General features: G+C 34.8%; 1 protein-coding gene across 2 annotated transcripts in view; it reads left to right on the top strand.

Moving 5' to 3' along the window:
• RELCH (RAB11 binding and LisH domain, coiled-coil and HEAT repeat containing) overlaps positions 1–13,635 on the top strand; it is a 139,613-nt gene that overhangs the window by 71,302 nt on the left and 54,676 nt on the right. For both annotated transcript variants that reach the window (XM_069100247.1, XM_069100248.1), the window contains exons 11-15: positions 6,361–6,473; positions 8,353–8,443; positions 9,987–10,058; positions 13,100–13,240; positions 13,335–13,499. In XM_069100247.1, the coding sequence (XP_068956348.1) occupies positions 6,361–6,473; positions 8,353–8,443; positions 9,987–10,058; positions 13,100–13,240; positions 13,335–13,499 (582 nt within the window). The remainder of the gene's footprint in view (positions 1–6,360; positions 6,474–8,352; positions 8,444–9,986; positions 10,059–13,099; positions 13,241–13,334; positions 13,500–13,635) is intronic.

The following is a 13,635-nucleotide window of genomic DNA, read 5'->3' as shown; positions in this document are numbered from 1 at the left end:
AAAGATGGCTTCTGAATTAAATTAAGTGTACTGTTTGGTAATGCTACTATTTGATAGACTGGTTGATTAGAACTCTGCATTCTTGAAGGATGAATACTCAGGGGAGATAACCAGGTTTATGAAATTGGGGCAGCTAGGTGGCACAGTGAATAGAGCACCAGCCCCAGAGTCAGGAGGACCTGAGTTCAAATCCAACCTCAGACACTTTACATATGGGCTAGCTATGTGACCTTGGGCAAGTCACTTAACTCCAATTGCATTGCCTTCCCCCCTCCAAAAAAACTATGAATAACATAGATATGGTGACACCTACTTTTTAAATAAATTGCAAGATATTAGAACACTGACTCTCCATGAAGCTTGAAAATGGCTAATTTAATCGAAAGTACTACTTTACATTTTTCAGTTATTAATTTATAGAATACGTCATTAGAAGAGGTAATGTAAGCTTGAAGTATAAATACTAAAAATTTAGATAAATTTTATCAATGACAGATAATACTTAGGATATCTTTGGCCCTATTCTTAACATACGGTACTTTCATGTTCTCTTCTGAGTAAAATAATTGTAATTTGGTGAAACCAGCTCAAAGTTGATATTTTCTTTAAATATCTTTTGTGGCTCATTTTATTGTTTTATTCTGGATTTAACAGAAACCAAACAGTATTATATTATCTTATATTTGATATATTTTATTATATATTATCTTACACAGAGGTAAACAAAAAAGTTTTTTGTGAAAATGCAAATCTATATTGCATAGACCTCACTTTTAAAGAAAAATTTATAATAAAATTAAACAAGCTACTTTCAAAGATTTCCTGCTCTTCCATATTTCCTTGTGAACTTCCTTCTGTGTATTTTTGAGAAAGTGCTTCAGTAACCCTTTTTCTTTCTTTTTTGGGGGGGGTATTCATATTGCTGCCTCTCCTCCACATTCCACCCCCCCATTAAAGAAAAACATGATTTAATACCTTGCAACCAAAAATCATTGTCGATAAAATAAAATCTGTTCATTTGTTGCATTTAAAAATGTATGTCTTGAATGCATCACTCCTCTATTAAGTGGATGGCATGCTGCTTTATCATTCTTCTGTAGTTGTGATCATGGCAATGATAAGAGTTCTAAGATTTTAATTTACAATTTTGTCTCTGTAAAATATTCTGGTTGTGCCCATTTCACTCTGCATCAATTCATACAACTCTTGTTTTCATGAAACAGTTTCTTTTGCAATTTCTTACAGTACAGTCCTATTTCGTTACATTCACATGTCATAGTTTTAGTCTTTTCTCAATTTGCATACACTCTACTTTGTTTTTTAAAAAAAAGTTTCTTCAAACAGATTTGTGCATAAATATGTGTACATTTTTTCTTGTATCTCATCCTTTTGAGATTTGAGATCTTTTAGTGTTTTACAGCTATTTCAAAGAATATGGGGGATATAGTACACAATTGCTTTCCAGGAAAAAATTTGCAGCCACAGAAATAGTTCACCAATGTGCTGTCATCTGAAATTGAGATATGCTTATGACTGTTCCCTCCCCAGCTTTACATACTCTCTTAGGTCCCCTTCTGTTCCTGTCTCTGCCAATTTCCCCATTAAATTTAGTCTATTTCTATAGCAAAATCTGTGTGTATTTGCATATGTAGACATGTGTTCAATTAACCTTTACCTGTTTAGAAAAGAGTGAGTTTGAGGAAATGGTCTTATTCCTCCTCCTTACTTCATCTATTCTTCCCAAATGATGAGATATATCTCCATATCTCCATCTCCTGTCTCTTGTTTATTCTAGTCAGAGACAACAGGAAAACCCAGAATTACTCCTAACCTCTATGTTTTGTCTTTTTTCATTCACTCTATGACTCTTGAAAACAGTGAGATCTTAAGATACATTTGTCTCTTCTCTATTTGAATATGAGCAACTAGTCATAATTTAGTTGCTTCCAATTGCTCAAATAGTGTTTGCATTTCAAAGATTTTGCCCACTTCTGGTATTTTCATCAAGAATGCTTGAAATTTCTTTCCTATTTTCCCTCTGTAGGATTATTCTCCATTTTTCAGGGTACTCTGTTTTTTTATGAGACTTTGTCTTCTGGTATATCACATTCCAAGATTCCCTTTGCTTGATAGTGGTTGGAGATTTTGTGGCTCTCCTCTCATTTCTTGTGAATCCTCTCATTTCTTGGTATTCTCTTTGAATTTTGAAAAACAAATGACCACTGATAAGTAAAACAACTCTTATTTCATTATTCTTACGAGCTACATTTCTGTTTGTCAATGGAGTGTTGTAGGTACCATAATTGACATGTTGCTTATTATGATTCCAGGTTTTTTTTCTGTCCCTTTTATATTACCAGACCTTCCACATCATGTTTTTATAACAAGATGGTATTGAATTCATCATTCCTTAGTATGACATGATGCTCCTGTCCTCACTAAATTTCATTCTCTGTGTTATTAATATTTTTATTTTATTAATAACAAGTTCACTCTAAATTTTCATCCTTCTTTCAAGTTTTGGTAACTGATTAATATTCCCCTCAATTTGATATCATCTGGAGACTTAAGTGTATTTTCTTTTCCTTCTCAGTACCACTTATGCCTGACCCTGTTAATATTGGAAGTAAGATTGATAACCATGCTGTACAGCTCCCCAGCCAGCTCTTGCATCTAACCATTTCTGTCATCTAGACCAAAGGCTCTCAAATTTATTTGGCCTACTCACCCTTTTCAGAAATAATTTACTTAGGACACTCCTGGAAATCTACTTTCTTTTAACAGTTTTTTTTTTATTTACATCATTTCAAAAATATATTTTTTTAATGACACATCTTAAATTTAATAATTTATTGTAAATTTGTGGGATTTTCCTGCATTGAAATTTTGATGACATAGTGTTGCGTCACGTAACCATATAGTATCATATTGTAAACAAGTTATTACATGCACATATTCCTGCCAATACATGCTGGACTTCCTGACAGTGTATAATACACTCACCTATCAACACTTACTTATTAAGCCCTGCTGGTGGACTTGACCACTGATAAGTTATCACTTGCATTTTGTGTGTTTATTTGGAAAACAATATAATCACTTGATTTTAACTCTGTTATACAACAGATGAAGCAAGTATGAATGGTTTTTCAAACTTTTCTTATCTGATCTTCTTTCCTCATGCTTCCACTACCCCCATTTTTTTATTCAGTATCCCCCAGTTCCACCTGAGGCTATTATCACCCCTCCTGGATTGTTCCAGTGCCCTCAGAGAGCAGTATTGCCCTCCTGTTGGGAGCCTCTGCTCTAGACCTTTGATCCTGTGAAGGTGGTATGTTGGTCTTTCTGTGTTGAACACTAGCTACTAATTGTTACCCACCTAGGCTCTTGTTTCAGACATTATTCTGTTGCTGTCCTAGATTCCATACCATGATTCTTGTGGTTTCTGTTACCTTCCCAGACTCTACACTGCCAGTAACTCTTCCCCATCTATTCTTGGTTTCACTCATGCTACATTATTTAAACAGAAAGTTGCAAAGACCTCAGCCATTAACCTGCCAGCACATGTCTAGATCTAGCTGAGTGACCCTGGGCAAGTCACTTAACCCTGTTTGCCTCAGTTTCCTCATCAGTAAAATGAGCTGGAGATGGAAATGGCAAATTACTCCAGTATCTTTTCCAAGAAAACTTTAAATGGGGTAATGAAGAGTCAGACACCACTAAAACAACTAAACAGCAGTAGCATTTTAAGTTTGCAAAGTGCTTTACATTTGTTAATTTTTTTTTATACTTCTACAATAATTCTGTGTAGTAGGTGCTATTATCCCTATTTTATAGATGAAGAAACTGAAGCATAGTTAGGTCAAGTGACTTGCCCATGGTCACACAGCTAATAATTGTCTAAGGCAACGTAAACTCACTCCATGTCCCGCCATTCTATCCGTGGTGCAATCTAGCTGCCTGCAGTTGAGGAGAAGCCACAGTAACCATGCAGCTAGAGGACATAGGCCAAGCACAGAGAGAGAGAGCAATAGGTGGACAGTAAGAAGTAAAGGTGAAGGGCCTTCACGGGTTCTGAAGTGATGAATCAATTTTGCCAAACTTGGCAATTAATTTTAGTTGCCAGCTTCAGTCTGTTACTACTTTTTCATTACTGCCCAATAAATTGCTTATTAGTTAATGTTTACAGCTTTTAAAAAATCTGTTGTGCTTCCCAAGACTTTTCTTTGGCACAGCCGCAGAAGCCCACGATGAGGTAATTCTCCTGGTAGAATTAGTGGCCAAAGGAATTTTACCCCATGAAATCATCTGAGGACAGACTCAGACTTGCATACCAAGGTTCTCTACCTTAACTCATTATTTTCAAATGACAGGTTTTTATCAAAATATTACTATTTTGTAGAAAGTCACCTAAGTTTTACCTACACAAGTAGAATCGTATGCCATTCAAGAAATTAATCAAATAGCATCATCTTGTATCTCAATTCACAGTGCTGCTTGAAGCTAATCAATTTAGTACACTCTGCTTTCTAATGCCAAATTATTTTTCTAAGTTAATCCTTTTTTCCTTTTGATCTTGATTACTTATTAAGACCTAATGTAGGGACCTAATGTGAAGGTGAAACATGGGAAATTAAATGGTTTAAATTCTTTTCACTTCTCACAGGTGAAACTTCCTTAGCTCTTCTAGTCTCTGTCTTTGCTCTGTCAAGCCCCTCTGCCTCCCCTGCAGACACAAGATTTTTATGAGGTAGCCTAAAACTTTTGAATTTGCTATGAAGAATTTAGAATTCAAGTTAAGAGACTTTAAGTCATGCCTTTCAGTTCCATCTCAGCTTCCACTGGCAATGAATGTCTTCCGTTTTTGAGGGAGTATCTTCCTTTGGGGGGTGAGAGGAAGACATTTCTCCTGCAGTGAGTAATATTTTCATCTTTGTTTTCCTTCAAGATATCATTCAGTTTCCTGAAGTTTAATTCTTCGCGGGTTCTGAGAGGAGAGAAAAGGATATAACTTTTTTTTATGACTTTATATCATCTGCATTAAAACATAGAAACTGCATACCATGAACCATTTTTACAAAAATTTCATCTACTTACCCCTTTGAGATTTTTTTCTTAACTGGAGTTGAGATAATACTCCAAGATGAATTTCTTTTGAACATATGATTTTATAATTCTCCTTTTAGTAAGACTTGAATTTGAATCTAATAAACATGAAGCCATTTTTGATTAGCTAACATACTTTTCTGACTGGTATAGTAAAAATCTAATTTATCGCCTCTTCTATCCCAACTGTGTCTTTTGTTTATTTAAGTTTTTTAATTTAATTTAATGTTTACTAGTTAAGGTAAAAATAATATATTTTTTTAAGCAATCGGGGTTAAGTAACTTGCTCAAGGTTACGTGGCCAGGTGTTTCTGGGTGGGTAATAAGTGTCTGAGCCCAGATTCGATCCCCAGGTCATCCCGACACTGGAGCCGGTGCTCTTACTCGCTGTGCTACCTGGCCGTCCCAATAACATTTTTTTTTTAACAGAAAAATCAACCTTGGATTTTGACTCCGCAGATAAGATACCTACTAACAGAGTGATAGTGATGTTTCATCAGCTGTGAAAATAAAAGCCATTGTCTTCAACTGGGTTATGTACTCTCCATGAAGCTAACCTTGGAGATGTTTATAAGTATTATATTTGCCAAAGGGATCTTGTATTTCGTGTATTGCTATTTGTGTTGAGTCGTTTCAGTCATGTCCAACTTTTTTGTGACCCCATTGGGGGTTTTCTTGGCAAAGATACCAGCATGGTTTGCCATTTCCTTCTACGGCTCTTTTTACAGATGAGGAAACTGAGGCAAACAGGGTTAAGTGACATGCCCAGGTTCACAAAGCTAGTAAGCTTCTGAGGTTGGATCTGAGGGAAGAGGAGTCTTCCTGACTCCAGGCCCAGCACTCTATCCACTGTGCCACTCACCTAACTGCCCAATATGGTATTTTAAACATTGCCAATTTTTACACACTTTTGGTTTCTTATTTATTATATTTTTCACCAAAACCACCATTTAGTTTATCACTTACTAGAACCTTACTTAGTATGGCAATAACCTTGGTGAGTCATTAATGCTTAAGATTAAATAAACAACACCAATAAAAGGTTAGTTGTATCTTGTTTGATTTTCTTACCTTGCTTGTCATTTCTAGTTCACCAGCCTCCCATACATATTTTAATGTTTATTAATTTATTTTTCAAATATTCAAGTTTTTAAAGTTACATCTGATCCTTTATATAATTAGGTTTACTTTCCCATTTTACTTAAGAATATTAAACATTTTCATTTTAAATGTTTATTTTTTTCCATTTCTTAGGAATTGATCCCACTGATATTATGTACAGCTTGTCTACATCCTGAACCTAAAGAGAGAGATCAACTTCTCCATATACTTTTTAATTTGATCAAGCGGCCAGATGATGAACAAAGGTAATGTTTGTGAATGTTTTTATCTTAGCAGGTACAGTTGGTAAAATTCTGATTTCTTCATTTAATTTACTTCACGTTGGGATTTGAGTTTTTAACTTAGTCGATCATATGGGTTTTTTTCCTCTTTTTAGAAAAGTAGTTTTACTATCATGGGGGCTTCCCGTGTCCATGATTTCTCTCTTTCGTAGTCTATAAAGTGCAAGTGTGCTTAAAAACTCTGCCCTAATCCTATTGTTCCTTTTTTATGAAAGGTGAATTGAAGTGTGTTCATAGGGTAAGCTGATGTTTAGAAGACCGGAATCAGAAAATTTGACAGACTAAAGCATAGAATAAAAACTTTTTTTTAAATACCTATGCAAAGATCAGAGTTCTGACCTATATTCCCCTGGTAAAATTGATAACATCATTAATATTTTAAAATGTGAAAATAGACACTGCTTACTCTACTGACTGTGCTGATGCTGTAATGCTTAATTGCCAGCAAATAAAAAAAAAACTTGGTCTGGCTTTAGGTTGAATAATTATACAAGAGAATCATTCACCATCAGATCAGTAATACTTATCTTTGAAAGGTTTGATTATTTGAATTTCTGGCTCTCTATTTTGAAATGAAAAATTATTTTTCTTCCCTTTTATTCCTTTTCCCTTCCCTTTCTTACAATAAAGAAAATTATGTATATGATGATGCTAGGTATGTATTAATATACATATATAATGATCAATACATATATTTGGGGAGAAGCTAGGTAGCACAGTGTGTAGAGCACCAGGTCTAGAATCAGTAAGACTCATCTTCCTGAGTTCAGATCTGGGCTCAGACACTTATTACTAGCTGTATGACCCTGAGCAAATCACTTAACCATGTTTGCCTCAGTTTCCTCATCTGTAATGAACTGGAGAAAGAAATGGCAAACCACTCCAGTATCTTTGTCAAGAAAACTCCAAATAGGGTCACAAAGTCTCATTTTGAAGATGAGGAAATAGAAGCTCACAGTGAATACGACTCCTTCGTGATCACAAAACTCAGCAAGATCAGAAGCAGGATTTTTATTCAGGCCTTTCTGACTCCAGGTCAGCTTCTCCATTCTCTGCCTCTTTCCTGCAAGTACATCATGGAGGCACAGAATATAGTGCTTTTGTGAGGTCATTATTGATTATAGAAATCAAGGAGAGTTTCATGGAGGAGACCTCCAAATTGTTATTTTAAGGATGGGTAAAAATTCAGCAGTTGAACACTGGGAAAAGTATAACAATGAGTTAAGGCGTGAGAGACAAATATAGAGCATATTTTGGGAATGAAGAATAACGTATCCAGGAGCATAAAGCATGTACAGAGAAGTAACTTGAGAAGGTTAACAGGTAGTAGCAGGGCATGGAAGGACAACTGTGCGTCTATAGTAGACCACATCTTTGTATTTACATGATTAACTAAGGGATAGAGATAATGAAGCCTTTCACTATTTGGTTCCTATTTCAGGAAAACTCTTGACAGAGAATTTTAGTCATATACTGATATCATGCATGATTCCTTAAAAATACAACCATAGATATGGCTTAGCTCAACAACCCTTTGATTGCATGAGCCCCAAAACAAGGAAATGTAGCCACACTTAGGATTTTTGCAGTAGTCGGAGAAGACACTTTGTACAGTGTCCACATGAAAGAAGACATTCCTTCTAGACAGCAAGGTTCTTCAGATGATCCTGTTTTCAGTATCTGTTTTACCTCGAAAGCATTATAGGGCTTCACATCAGGCATTACGCATAGACAGTGAGTTGAACCTGGAAGTAAGTATGATAAAGAGAACAGGCATAATTGCATTTGGAAAATTTTACAATAGTAGCATTTCATATTTCCTTCTATTAATTTGTATTTTCAGACAAATGATTCTGACTGGTTGTGTAGCATTTGCACGTCATGTTGGACCAACTCGTGTAGAAGCTGAGCTTTTGCCACAATGTTGGGAACAGGTAATTACCTATGTTAGGGTTTTTTTAATTATATTTCTTTAATTACTTATATGAGGTTTAATAATTACATGCATTAATTATATTACGTGTAATACATTACAATATAATACATGTAATGATTATAATTATTAAATTATAAAAATATAATTTTTCTCATAGAATAAATTTTTTAAATGGCTTTTCAGGACAAGGTAATTTGTCCTGAGTTCTTGCCCTTACAAGTTCACTAATAAGATATACCAATATTATAGAAATTAAATAACTAAAAATATTTTTCTAATATAATTAGGAGATTTGCATATATAAAATTCTGTTGTTTATCCTGTAGCCTAAATGATGATTTTGTGTTGCAGAATAGATGAGGTTGCCATATCTCATAGGTTTATGAAATAAATAGAAAAATGGAGTAATTATAAGTAGTAAGTCCCATTATGTAGAATTTTATATTTATAATTAAACCTCTTTTTATTAATTTTGAAGTAGTAGTTTTAGTCCCGAAGTGAAATTTAATATTTGGATACTTAGCAAAACTCCAATGCATTACATTTTTAGCTTTGATGGCTGCGTTAATTATATGACTGTGATACAGCTGGGTTCATCATAGTAGTATTTGGTTCTCACCTTATTCATCTCTTCTTGAAGAAAATTTTGCATTATATTTTTTAAATTATAAAATTAGTCATTTTCAAAGACAAATAATCAAGTAAACATACAAAATACCAAACATTTTTCGCATTTCAAAATCATTAACATTAACACAGCATACCCAAATCAATTAACAATCAAGTGACAAAAAAATGCATTTGCTTTTTTTCCCTTTCCAAGTGCATAAGAAGTTCTTCTACCTTGGACTTTTTTTTCCCCTTTGTAGATATGTAGATAGGTACATGGAGTCATTATGGACACAATTGTCATTCTGCTGATCTTTCTTTACATCATTTTTTTTAGATCTAAAGAAAATGAGATTTATTGGTATGAGGTTTTTCTATAATCTAAAAGCCATTGACCTCTTTCATTTTTTAAACTTTAACCATATTTTCTAATACTGTTCCAACACACTCCCCTATGTCTACCTTTTTTTTTTTTTTTGCCTTTTGGGGGATTATTGGGGTTAAGTAACTTGCCCAAGGTTACACGGCTAGTTTTTTGTGGGGGTGGGTGGGTGTTAAGTGTCTGAGGCTGGAACCAAACTCGGGTTCTCCTGACTCCGGGGCCAGTGCTTTACTCACTGTGCCACCTAGCCGCCCTATGTCCACCTTTATATTTAAGTCATCAGATACATCTTCTACATCCACCTTTATATTAAGTCATCAAATACATCTTCTACAACAGATATGTCAGCCCATAAACTTCAGTTATATTCATAAGTCTTTTTACTTAAGTTTATCTATGAGATAGTTATAACTTTTGAATTCTATGTGGCATAATAATTTTTGATTAGACATAGAGATATATCAAAAAATTCACTAACATGTGTAACTAAAAGACTTTCAGTGAAGGTTAATCATTCATTGTTTCTTCCTTTGCATTTTTATTACTCTAGATTAATCACAAATACCCAGAGAGACGACTTCTGGTGGCTGAATCCTGTGGAGCACTAGCACCTTACCTTCCTGTAAGAATTATTATTTTTAAACAAACTTCTGTGTTTGGATAATTAAGAAACCTTCTTTGATATCGCAATAAACCAGTGATTTGCAAGGTTTTTTTAAAAATACAATTTTTTGTGAATTCTGATCCTTTAGGGCATACTACTTTAGGAAAAGAGAAAATGGAGCCAGAGAGAAAAGGCCCATATGGCAATAGCACTAAGAGCTATGATCTAAGAAGCTTCATTACTGAGTCACAAACATAGACTGAATGCTTTTGAAAAGTTTTCAACAGGGATTGAAACACAGAAGGTAGCAATGCTAAGTCAGTCTGGAAGTTCAGTTAATTAAAATCTCCAAGAATTCTGGTTAATTCCCATTTAATGTTTAATTTAATTTGTTAGAGCAAAGATATAGTTTAAAGAAATTAAATCAAAATTTAAAATAATCTGGATTGAGTCTCAATTTAGCTTATTCTACTTTACCATGGGCTGATCACAGCATAAATCCCTTTTAACATTCAGAAAACAGTGTATCCCTCTACAGTCTCATGGTTGTAAATCCAAAAGCGTCTCATTTTTTTTTGATAAGAGGGAAACAGTTATAAAAATGGCTTAATTGGCATAGATTAGTCTAGACCCTTTATTTAAGATAAACTTGACTCTAGGAATAACTGCTTTTCCATCCCCTAAGTGGAAATAGGGCCAGAAAGGTCTTACTGTGGCAACCTTATTAGGTAACCATTGTGGTGTAGAAACTTTAGGATCAAAATTTGTTTAAGTTCCCACATAAGAGCATACAAGGAATGGGACCAATTACATTTGCTTTGATTGGAAATAAAAATTTCGTTTTTATTGAGGGAAGGAAGCATTTTTAATAACTAAAAATTCTAATGATGCTCCAAATTTTATATAATTCTACCTAAATGTTCTCTTTGCATAAAATTCTAAATGATTTGATCAAGGGTTCTGAGAAATAGTCCATAGGTTTCGTGAGACTACCAAATGAATCCCTGATCTAATGAGCTTCACTTTGTATATCTTACCACACAGTGAGTCATTGTATATTTCTAAGGAAGCTCACTTTTCTTGATTTGATAATGAGGTCATACTAACCAGGTTCAGCAAAAAATAGAAAAAAAAAATAAAACTGAGTTGAAAGTCAAACATTTTAGTAAGGCAATATGGCATAATAGAGACTCTATCTTTTAAGGCAGAAATATCTCCATTCAAATTCTGCTGCTTAAAAATGTTAACTTTGTGACCTTGGACAAGTCATTTTATGTCTCAGTGCCCATTACTTAACTGCCTTAATTGGGAGGAGTATCTACACCTCCTTCCCTATACCAGTGAATTCATTAGGTCCATACCTCCAATAAATTAATAATAATATTGGTAGTGCATAGAATAAATGTTTTTTTGGAGGTGGGAAGGCAGGGCTGTTGGGGTTAAGTGACTTGCCCAAGGTCACACAACTAGGCTAGTAAGTGCTAAGTATCTGAAGCCAGATTTGAACTCAGGTCCTCCTGACTCCAGGGCCAGTGCTCTATTCACTGCTCCACCTAGTGCCCCCAAATTATTATTTTTTAATAAAATTTTGTTTTTTAAAGTTTTATTTTAAAATAGTGGATTTTACAAGATGTTTCAATATTATTAGAATCAACATCTAGTTAAAAAAAATAAACCTAGAGTAACATTCTGATTTCTGACTGCCAAAACTTAAAGGAATAGCCAAACACCATTAAGAAGCATCTCAGTATTTACATTCATTCTCCCATCATGTTTATATTGGGGGAAAAACAAGGTTTCATGTGGAACAAGACATGGTTCCGTTAGTATAAGAAATTCTCAGTAAGGAAACTCCCCCTGCTATTGTAGATCAGTATATGCTGCAGCTCAGTCCTTTAAAAAAAAATTTTTTTTCAGTTACCAAAAGTGTGTTTCTCTCCTTCCTCTCCATCCCCATTGAGGAAAAAAAGAAAAAAATAAAACTTTTTAAACAGTCAAGCAAAACAACTTCCTGCACCATCCATGTTAAAAAGTGTGTCATTCTGAACCCTGAGTCCATTGCCTCTCCCTCAAGAGGTAGGCGTCATAGGTCCTCTGGAATCTGTGATCATAGTTCTTAGGTGTTTCAAAGTACTGCTTAGAGGTTTCAAGAGTTGCCAGGGTTATATAACCAGTATGCTTTAGAGGTAAAGCTTGAATCTAGGCCTTCCTGACTCCTGAGTCGGCTTCTCTCTGTGCTAGGCACATAACTCTTTCTCCTGATGGTCCTTTTTTTTTTTTTTTTTTAAGCGATAGGGGTTAAGTAACTTACTCACAGTTACACGGCCAGTTATTTCTGGGTGTGGTGATAAGTATCCAAGCCCGGATTTGATCCCCAGGTCATCCTGACACTGGAGCCGGTGCTCTTACTCGCTGAGCCACCTGGCCGCCCCTAAGCAGTTGGGGTTAAGTAACTTGCTCAAGGTTACATGGCCAGGTGTTTCTGGGTGGGTACTAAGTGTCTGAGCCCAGATTCGATCCCCAGGTCATCCCGACACTGGCGCTGGTGCCCTTACTCGCTGTGCTACCTGGCTGCCCCCCTGATGGTCCTTTTAAATAATTATTTTCTGTTTTGTTAGAAACAAGAGGAGAATCTTTATAGTTGCCTGATAATTTGCATACCTGAAACAACAGAATGTTTTCCTGCAGATAGTTTTTTCTAGGGTAGCAAGGATAATCATATTCAAATTTTCACTTTGCTCATATATTAATAGTAACAGGATCCTGAAGCTATGGCTGTCCATTTACATAAGTGAACATTAATTTTCCTTTCCTCTATTAACTTTGTCTATCAGTGTGTTACAGTAACATTGGAAAATTATGAAAACAAAGCCACCTACTACACCACATTACAAAGATGCCTTAATTATGCAAAAATATCTGCCTTTATCTATAGGGATGATTGATATGATGTTATTCAAGAAGGAAAAAAACTTTAGCCAATAAAATCAGAGTTCACAGCTCTGTGAATATGTACAGTTGAACATAAGTATCAAGAATTTGCTTATTTTTACTTTCAGAAAGAGATCCGTAGCTCCCTGGTTCTCTCCATGTTACAGCAGATGCTAATGGAAGATAAAGCAGATTTGGTACGAGAAGCTGTAATCAAAAGCCTTGGTATTATTATGGGATACATTGATGATCCAGACAAATACCAGCAGGTATACTTTTGGGTTTGAAAATTAATCAATATAATACATAATTTTTACTTTATTTTTCCTGTTATCAAATTTTATGCCTATCTGCTTTTAACAGGGTTTTGAACTTCTACTCTCAGCTTTGGGCGATCCCTCAGAAAGAGTAGTTAGTGCAACACATCAAGTATTTTTACCTGCTTATGCTGCTTGGACAACAGAGCTTGGAAATTTGCAGTCTCATCTTATTCCTACACTGCTAAATAAGATTGAAAAACTTCTCAGGGTAGGTGATTCCATTGCTTAAAGTTTTATGGAAGCTTAATATACATGTTAAGTAAAGTACATGTTAGAAAAATGGAATATATCAATTAGTCAGACATTCCAATAAATTCTAAGTTAACTGCCAGTTGATGTCTCTA

The sequence above is a fragment of the Petaurus breviceps genome, unplaced genomic scaffold (genome assembly GCF_028583685.1).
Source record: "Petaurus breviceps papuanus isolate PSGF00001 unplaced genomic scaffold, PetGlider_PUasm1.0 38, whole genome shotgun sequence".
Taxonomy (NCBI): domain Eukaryota; kingdom Metazoa; phylum Chordata; class Mammalia; order Diprotodontia; family Petauridae; genus Petaurus; species Petaurus breviceps.
This window is presented reverse-complemented; position numbering and strand designations above follow the sequence as displayed.